The 10,462-nt window shown below is 34.5% G+C and overlaps 1 protein-coding gene across 2 annotated transcripts in view; it reads right to left on the bottom strand.

Moving 5' to 3' along the window:
- Positions 1-509: 509 nt before the first annotated feature.
- LOC126979262 (uncharacterized) overlaps positions 510-10,462 on the bottom strand; it is a 287,778-nt gene continuing 277,825 nt past the window's right edge. Inside the window, exons 2-3 of one of the 2 annotated variants that reach the window (XM_050828544.1) lie at positions 2,097-2,164; positions 510-646 (exon numbers count right to left, since the gene is read on the bottom strand). In XM_050828544.1, coding sequence (XP_050684501.1) covers positions 639-646; positions 2,097-2,164 — 76 coding nt within the window. In that variant the 3' untranslated portion in view covers positions 510-638. Of the gene's footprint in view, positions 647-2,096; positions 2,457-10,462 lie in introns of those variants that run through there. The other variant, XM_050828541.1, reaches the window with a different exon arrangement.

Raw genomic sequence — 10,462 nt, 5'->3', positions numbered from 1 at the left:
AAAAACATTTCTATGGTTTTGATAAACATAAATTTTTATTGCGCTGTTACGTAGTGAAAAAGTAAATAAATTATTGGTACAGTGGTTAACGTTGCTGTTATTTTCTAACAATTATATAAAATAATTTAATCGTATCTCGACTTTTTTAATATTTTTAATAATATTTGTTGCTTGACTATAAAATGATGGATGCAGTAAAAAATAAAGAGATTGCTAAGGTAACATTGAACTATTATATCTTCTCATAATGAATAACTTAAACAATGTACATATACAATAAATCAATAAACAATATATTCACTCCGGTGAATATTACCACAGACCAATACAAATTGCATAAGCATTATTGCATTATATCTACCTGTATGTATCAATCTAAAAGTATTAGTTTTTATAATTAAATAAGCACCGATTTCAAAAGGTTCGAAGAAAATTAAGATAAAATATGAAATAACTTTACTTTAAAATGTATATTTTTTATTGTATCTTAAGTAAATAAAACATTCATATTAATTAATAATGTTTATAATTTTTAAAGACATCGCTTTCTGGATTACAAACTGTTTAAGATTTAGATATAAAATGGGTATCCATTCATTGTATACGTGTTAGATACCTTGTCACTCCAATATTATGAATCATGTACCTGAAATTTGAAAACAACAGAATTATCATATAATTGTTTACGTGTCGGAATAATTGGCCGTATTTACATTGGACGATAACGACATGACACATATATCGTCAGCTCGGATGACAACGATATCATAGGACGATATATTTAATGAATTGAAAGTTTGTAATTGTAATGTCTTTTTACATTCGATTTTTGCGTAAACTTTACAATTTTAGTATTAATTTAGTTAACCCGACGTTTCAAGACCTTTAAAGGATTCCGTTTTCCGGGGCACTGCAGATGAAATGAGTCAAAGTTTTAATAGTTGTCATTATGAAGATTAACAACATTTATTGCCTCGGCGGTGGTACTTGCTATAAATAGAAGGTTGTAGAATTTACTGATTATTTCCTCTTCTTTTTTGTTATGTGTATTTGTTTATTTATTATATCTCGACACGACATTGCTCTTGGAGACGAATATGATGCAGTGTGCAACCGGTTATAAGAAGACTTTGTGTATTACAATCACCTAATAAGAAATAAACGCCAATAACAGGTGCCCACGAATGATTCCATTTTAAGTATATTGTATAATGAGCGCAGAATGATGTGATCCGGAATGTATCACATGACGCTACATCTTAGGTTGTTTGTTAGGTGATGCGCTATGCGTATTACTACTTACTTGTAGGTGTATCATCTGCTCATGCCGTAGTAAAAATATGAATCACAGATTTTTCCATTCATTAACATACATACATACTTAGATTAAGGATGGGTCTCCACTGCCCTCCAACTAAATACCGTACTACTTAAGATTTAAGAACAATAGCATTGTTATTACGGAAACTTTAAATTGTAGTGTGTATTGGCTAATATTTTGTAAAGATGCTTGTGTGCGTGTCATCTTGACATTCAATGGCATCTTTTAAATTTTGTAACTTATTGAATCAATAAAATACAAAAAAAGGGAGAATATTGTGACCCCAGGATCTTTTATATTTCTTGTACCTACTAAGTACTTTTTTTACAATGATTTCCTACGCAACCCGGCATTTTAGGTTTTAATTATAAGCAAAGTTGAGTAAGACATGTGCCACGTCAACGTTACACATTGTTCGAGACTGGATGGAGTACGCACACTTTGGCGTAGTATTAATTGCTGCACTTTGTGACTACGCCTACGGTATCTAGTTGGAGTGCAGCGAAGACTAATTCTTAATCAAGAAGTTCATAGCTTCGTTTATATTTAAAGTTACAACCCATGACTAATCATTTATTCAAACAACACAAGTCTAAACTATGATTACATAAAATTAAAACTATCATTACGGGGAAGGGTACCAAGAGTACTGGCAGCATTTCCGCGTTGGATAGCTAGGCTGATCCGTTGACCGAAATAGCTGCCAGCGCTTGGATTGCCAGTAGCCTTAACACATGAATTGTTTTATGTTTTAATGTTACAGTGAAGTACTCACGTTTTGACAATCCAAACAAATGTTTACTCTCCTCCGGTGTGTAATCGGCGAATTTATTAATATCAAAGGTGGCTGTGTTGGAGGCATTTGCTTTGTTTATTTTCTCTAAGCTTCTCACAAACGCGTCGTAGTGAATCTTTCTGTCTTCATCATTTGCGTACTTTCTGTCGTAATCTTTCATAAACTTTTCAAATAGTTGTGGCGCATCTTCTAGTTTGTAATGTGGCTTTTCCGATAAGCTTCTTCCAGCTGCCATTTTAACACTACAAAACAAACATACAATGAATAAAGAGAATACAGATACTGTACGCATGATGCGCGCTGTTGATGTGAAGTTTGAAGTGATAATGTCAGAGATTGTTTGATGCAGCCACTTATAGTCTGCCAAGGTTAATGTTGCCAGACGGTTATCCGATTTAAATAACTAGTTTATGGTAGAATTGCATTTAAAACCGTATATTTTGTTGTTGTTTTATATTTTTCATAATAATTTCAAAAGCTGTTTAATAATATAAATAAATTAATAATATTAAATATGAATAAGTGAAGCTGATCTGATATATTACATGTAGTAAACTTAAATCATAGTTAAATTTATGTATAATTTTTTTTTTTTTAATTATTGAACAAGATAAGTTAAATTGCATAGGTATTACTTAGGTTAAGTTAGTTAGCTAAATAATGTTATTGACCTGATATCAATAAAATAATATATAATCATTTAATTACTTACGCCAAAAAAGATGAAGATAGCATTTATCATCACTTCGGAAAAGGTGAGCTATAATGAAAACACTTTGCTACTGTTTAGTCAAGATTTAATGAGACATCTTATGTCTCAAGGCGACGAGCGCAATTATTGTAAGCCGCACTGCATTGTAATGGGCAGGGTGTATCCATTTCCATCAGCTGAACGTCCTGTTCGTGTCGTCCCTTATTGTCACTATTTACCTTGCAATATTTACAAAACTAATTTAAAAAATTATAATAACTGTATAATACGTGTGTATGATAATTATAGAAAGATTAAAATATACGAAATGTATTAATTGCATTCGTCATAATTAAGGTAAGGCTACCAGCGAGTTTGAGATCAGACAACACTGTACTACTGAGATAAATAATTACTGCAAGCTGCAACTGTAGATAATGAACATAATAATTATATAGGATAAGTACGCACAGGCCCTGTGTTATGACTAAACACAGATAAATTTATTGTTTTTATTGTTGTTATCATACACAGATAATGAAAACAGAACGTGAGTCAGTTATGTGTTGCTTGTAAATACTGTTCATATTATTATTGTAATTTGAATTACCTTGACATTAATGTTGTGTTTGTTTATCGAATAGATGATAGTTAACATTCTTGTGAGTAAGTTTTGTTTAGTATATTGTTTACCGTATTTTTTATGGGGGTTACCTGGTGTTAAGTAATAACCGACACCCACATTCTCTTGCAACACCAGAGGAATTACAGGAGCGTTGCCGGCCTTTAAGGTTAGTAAGTACACGCTTTTTTTGAGGGTACCTGTGTCGTATTGTCCCGGAAACACGGCACAAATAAGTTCATTCCACAGCTTTGTAGTACGTGGAAGAAAACTCCTTGCAAACCGCACTGTGGAGGACCGCCACACATCCAGATGGTGGGCATGTGTCATGCGAAGGTGGAATTCGGCGACAGGAATCAGGTGAAACAACTCCTCGGAACACTCTACTCCTAAATGTGGTAGAGGACACACAATGAAGCAATATCTCTACGCAACGTCAAGTGATCCAGACGTCACAGAGCACTGGGTCTTCGACAATTCGAGCTGCTCTGCGTTGCACGTGGTCAAATGGATCCAGCTGATACTGGGGTGCGCCAGTCCAGAGATGACAGCAATACTTCATATGTGGCCGTACCTGAGCTTTGTAGAGCACTAGAATGTTGGCCGGCTTGAAGTATTGCCATGCTCTATTTACGACGCCTAGTATCTTCGAAGCCAATTTAGTTTGCTCTCCAGATTGCTTCGGAATTGACAATCAGTCGAGATTTCGAGACCCAGAATTCCGATACTAGGCGTAACTGTAAGGAAAGTATTGTCGAAGAGCGGTGATACGACAAATGGAGTTTAGTATATTATGTATACCATATCATATTGAACTGAAACTCACTCTACAATTTCGTTATAAGAACCAGCAATGGAAAAAAATAAAAAAGAATAAATTTTGATTTTTCTATTTCCTTCGCTTTTACTAAAGCTGAACTATTATATTTTTACTGCTACCGAATATGAAAATCGAAGGATAATATATTTTTTTATTGTAAGATATTTATATATTATAAACATATTATTACTTCGCTGTTGTTAAGACTTTAGCTTATAAATTGTTATAATTCCATTTTGTAAAACAGAAAGGATCTAATCGTGTCGGCCATTTATTCAAACAAAGTTGGGTTCAGCGTTCATTTGCAGTAAGGATCGGATTACGTGAACTTATAAAACCCTCATATAATCCGTAATAAGTTTGTTTGAGATTATATTTATTTATTCAACCATTTCTCCTCAGCATTAAAGACTAATACAAATTTATTTAACTTCTTACCATCTTCCACCCATTCGATAATTTATACCTCAGACCTGAGTAGAACGGGCGCAAAAACATAGCGTGGTCCATCTTTTTTAATAAACATTTGTAATAAAATTAATAAACTTTAGGGTGGTCGCTGCAGTTTTTGGTATCAGTAAGTGAGTCATTTATTTTATAGTAACCTTTACTAGAAAAATGTCTTTGAACGGTTATTTTGAATTTCGTAACATGTAATAATTTAGATTGGAAAAATCAGGATTATATATATTTCGACGACTGAATTGTACTTACCTTTCAGTCCAAGAAACTCGGAATACTTATATTAAATCTGTCATCCTTTGTCTCATTAAATGAGAATTTTATTTATACATCCTACATTGTTTCCGGCTGAATTGAAATATTTCCAATTCCATTTCTAATAATCATTTTTCAATAAAACAATACGTGAAGATTGACGACGGGTTCATTGGCGTATCAAAATTAATCTGGCTTTTGCCGACTACTTACATTATTTATAACATGGTTTTACTGACATCATTTGTGAGAAAAGATAGAGTGGAGTGATCGTTTGCTAAAGGATGAAGGCATCTGGCGTTAGCTCGTTTACGATCAAGTAATTCTATTATGTTTTCAATATCATCTGAAAGGGTGGATCTCTATTTAACTAGCTTTTATCCATGACTTCGCAGTCTACTTCAGAAACAATAAGTTTTTATTATAAGTAAAATTATACCCACAAATACAAGAACTGATATACACCTAGTCTTGCCATAAATACTGAAAAAAAAAATTGCAAATGAGATTTACTACTTTTACAGTATCTTAGTTTAATACACAAATGTAAAACAATTTCAAATTTAAAAAGCTTATACAAAGTGGAGTATGGTGTTATTGCAGTGATATTTTACATGAGTACAGTAGCAAATAAACGCAGTTGGTATAACGGTATTGGTATAATGGTATTGGTACAAGTTATACACTTCGCTGAAATACTTTTGACGTGAAAACTACTTAAGGCACTCTTTATTTTGTGGATATTAAACGAGTCTGAGCTGTGATATTCTGATATATAACATATCTGAACGATCTCGTTCGAGTAAAGTCTGTATGAGTTGACTGAAGAATCGCAGAGCTGTTGCCCAACGCTTCACAGAGGCGTAGAAGGACTACAGAGGTCCCAGGCCTAAGGGTGCCGTAGAGTCTTCTACCGCATTAATTACGGAGAATGTTTCCAAAAGCTGTTTGACATAATTCCTGCTACCAATTTCAATATTCGCAGGATACGACAAAAACTTTTGCAGGAGACAATGGTGTTTTTATGCTTCCAGTTTATATAATTCCTAAGAATTCCGATTTAATTTTATAAGTGTGCATTTAATTTTATTCTATTTTAATCAGCAACTATTTAAAAGCACAAGGATTAACTCTGTGCGCTGCATTCGTGGACATTAGTTTTCGAGAAGTTCAAAAACGTATTTATTCTTGAATAAAGCTCCTTAAATATTACAATTACTCTCAAGACAATTTCTTAATTAAAATCAGGAATCTCTCATACTCTCGAATAATTATAAATATCCCGTCAATTACTGCCAATAGAGTCCCTTACGATTTATAAAATAATTGCTATTCTTGAGTTAAATCAAGGTTTTTGTGGCGAATCAAATTCACGCAGGGATAATGCCCGTCATACAGCCGGGATAAGGATTCTCCAGGAAATGGCCCATTCAGATCCTTTATAAGATTCCCTTTATAATGTCAAAGTGTTTTGTGGTCCTTTATATATGTATATTGGCTCTATAATAAGTGAACCTATGCAATAGTGGTTCGTTAAAGTAATATTGTACTTTTCAATTGCAACTAGAAAGTAGTTTCATGCTTTTTTTATTCTCATTCGCAAATTATTAGTAATGTTTAATGAATATTACGTTATTTTTCATCCAGATTAAATATATCAAATTATAAGTATTACAATATGCTATGCCGTTGACTTTCACCACGAAGCCCCTGGTTTGATCCTCGTCCGCCGCGTATGTACCACAATGTGTTATCGGATTTTGAAGGTACATTTTTTCAATGCTTTATAATTTCAGCAACGCTGTTTTAATTCCTTGGGGGTTCCAAAAGAGTATGGTGGGCGATCACTTTCCATTAGATGACCCGTATGCTCATTTATCGTTTTATTCCATAAGAAAAAAAAAGTGTGTGTGTCTTATGTATGCACGCAAGAAGTTATAGTTCCTGGACCTAACGAAGTAAAAGTCATGAAAATGATTTAACCCTAGTGCTATTCTACGTTTTTAGAAAGAACAATTTTGTAAAATCTTAGAAATATGGTTTTCACAATTAATTAATAAATAATGAATACGGCTGTATGGGCTTGAACCCTCTGTCTGTCCTTATAATGGACAAAGAAACCAAAAAAAAAAACGAATGACGCAAACATCAAAAATTTTGGGAACCAACTTCAACATGTTACTTTTGTGTTACAGTGATGCAGCGCATCTTAAAATTTCACTCTAATTATTTTTTCATGACGCACCTAAAGAAGTATAACTTCAGAAACATAATATTAAATAAAGTTTTGGTATAGCTGCTAGCTTTACTTGTGCAAAATTCTTAAAAAAAAACATTTGTTTCGACAGATCGTAGCAAGCTTTGTTCATGTGTAATTAGATGATTCGCAAACTAATTTAGCCTTTAACCTTTCATTAATAAAACACAACGCCACTCGCCGGGGCAAACCTCACGTGTACGATGAAAAATTAATTTTACATCTTGTAGAAGATAATATTGTTTATGTGTATCAAAAAACCGCAACGTGACAAAAGAGTTGCACCCATGTTGTATTAGCGCGTGTGTAGACAAACACATATTATTAAAATGGAAATCAGTTATGGTTAAATAATAGGCCGACGTACCTGAGATACCGAGGCCAGATGGTCTGCAGCTGGGGGACCCCGCTAATGCTCTACGAACTCCTGGTGCTAAGGTGTGTGTGCGAAAAAGATTTTGCGTTGCGTTACACCGAGAACTTAACGATTAGGTCATGAAATGTGTTGCTCGGTGGCAATTTGTTAATATATTATGCGGCGCAAGAGACAACTGTCATAAGTTTACCGCTCAGATGACAATAAGTCTGTTGTCTATGGTATTTCTCTATCTACAGAAAATCGTCTGCACTATTATTTGCCATAACCAAATTACAAGAAACGAGAATGGATAATTGCCGCCAATCCACATGTTTTAATAGAATCAGTGCTTACGAGTACAACTTGTCTCAACTAGAGATATTGTGATAACTGTTTTACAGTGAAATCATTATGAACTCATCTCGGCAACCAACCAATATCATGTAAATTTTTTGGAGATGATATTTTTAATGTTGGCTTTAAATGTAGCAAACTGTATACAGGATTATGGTGATTATGGACAAATCAAAATCATTATTTTGGGACATTAAATTAGAATCTTATTCAGTTACCTTGCCTTAGAACTAAATTAAAGACCGTATATTTACATTCTATTGTAATTCTGGGGGCTGGATACCCGCCAGACATTTACAATTTTAGTGTCTTATACATAACAATTTTACCAACAAACTGTACTTTACTTTAATTTAACTATTTTGGCACGTTCTGTAGGAACCGCAGATCATTTGTATCAGTAAAACAAATAATATGATCCAACGAGGAGACGACGGAATTACAAATACTCCTTGGAGACTCATTCACTTTTATTGAGACACTCTTACTTGGTTGTTTGCGACTTAAAATTTTGCCCATTTATATGAACGTTATAACGAAAACAGCTAAATTGTTTATTTACTATTGTACAATAAAGACCAGCAATGACAAATACATTTTAAGATATTGAATTATTTTTTATTGAAATAGACACAAAGGCGAAATTAAGATTATCATTTTGAGAATATAGGTAACTAGCTTCTGCCCGCGACTTCGTCCGCGTGGAACTTGTTTATATCGTAGCTCTTTGCAACGATGATACGACTCGCTTGAAATACTCTAGCAGGTAGGTTAATGAATAAGGTTTATGCGCTATTTTCGGTATGGTGGTAGAATTGTGCTGAAGTTTTCCAACAAAGTGATATTACAAATTACAATGTATTATTGTAAATGCATGATATTATTGTTGTTTAAACAACAATATTGTTATTGTTGTTGCATTAGCTATATATGTACTTCCTTATACACTATATTAGTGGTTCTGCCTTGAGTTGCTAGTATGACCAAACTCCTCGGCGAACTTACTCTAGAACAAGCCACGTAAACCTGCTCGTGTGAGAAGAAGTCCCCCCTTAAGTCAATCCCTGCCAGTTTTAACGACTGACTCTGTTATTTATTAATGGTCATTGCAAAACAGACCTTTAGGGGGAACTGCAACCTTTTAAATTCAAACGGGTAGTCAGATGGTATTAGAAGTATGCATGGTATATACATGGATTCACCTCTAGCGCAACCAGTAATGACAGTGGCCTCTACCACATTGTTATGTAACGCTTTTATACGCAACCTGGTCCCGTTGTACAACTTGGGAGGGTTCAGATTACGCAGTAACATTACTGGAGCTTCCACTTTAAGGACAAGTTTATGAGTTGGTAGTCCAGGCGGGTTGAAAGCATTCAAGAATTCCACAGGATACTGAACACCATCTACCGTATTTGCTACAGAGTCCACAGAGTTGTATTGAAGTTCAGCGCCTTCGAACGCCTTCAATAGTGTCATTAATGACAGAAGCGACATAGTGCTTTCGTCCCAAACTATAATTTTGCAATCGCGCAACACTTGTGCTGCGTTGCTTTGTTTTGGGATATTGCACAATGGAGTTTAGGTATGATTAAGATTTAATAAATCTGAAGTGAAGAAAGTAATTCAAGAGGCAGCCTGAAAGTTATGTGATCAGTTTTGCCTCCCTCCAGTAGTGTGGCAACGATTCCTGATGACGCGACAGCCAAAGCGATACCCCGGTTATTTCTTACTTTTGCTAATATTAAATTTATTACCCTACCCAGAAAAACGGCAAAAAAACACGTTTGTTTTATGGAAGCCACCTTAAATATTTATTTTAATCTGTTTTTAGTATTTATTGTTATAGCGGCAAAAGGATCTGTGAAAATTTCAACTTTCTAACTATCACGGTTCATGAGCCTGGTGACGGATAGTCAGATAGACAGACGGACGGACAGCGGAGTCTTAGTCATACTGTCCCGTATTTGCCCTTTGGGTACGGAACCCTAAAAAAAAATTGAGGTGGGCACTCCATACCATGTAACCAAATGTCAAAAAAAACATTTTAACCCCCTATTTTTATAGCTCAAAAAAGGAGTTTCCCCATACACACTTTGCACCCCTATTTAGCTTCTGCCTGCGACTCCGTCCGCGTGGGTCTCATTTAAATATTGTAGCGACATACAAACCTCCACACCCCCCATTTCATCCCCTTAGGGGATGATTTCCGGGATAAAAACTATTCTATGTTCTTCCCCGGGTCTCAAACTATCTCTATACCAAATTTCATCTAAATCGGTTCATACAAAATTTGCACCCCTTTTTAACCCCTTTTTTAACCGGGGTGAATTTTTTCAAAACGCTGAAAGTCATTTTCTTGTATTGTAATAAGGAGTCCATACGCAAAGTTTCAAGTCTCTTACTTATAATTTTACTCCATCCCCACACAAACTTTGCACGCCTTTTTAACCCTTTTAGGGGTAAATTTTTTCAAAATGCTGAGATTCAATTTCTTATATTGTAATAAGGAGTCCATACGCGAAG

This window comes from Leptidea sinapis, chromosome Z (genome assembly GCF_905404315.1).
Source record: "Leptidea sinapis chromosome Z, ilLepSina1.1, whole genome shotgun sequence".
NCBI classification, from domain to species: Eukaryota; Metazoa; Arthropoda; class Insecta; order Lepidoptera; family Pieridae; genus Leptidea; species Leptidea sinapis.
The sequence above is the reverse complement of the archived record's forward strand: the minus strand, read 5'-3'. Positions and strand labels throughout refer to the sequence as shown.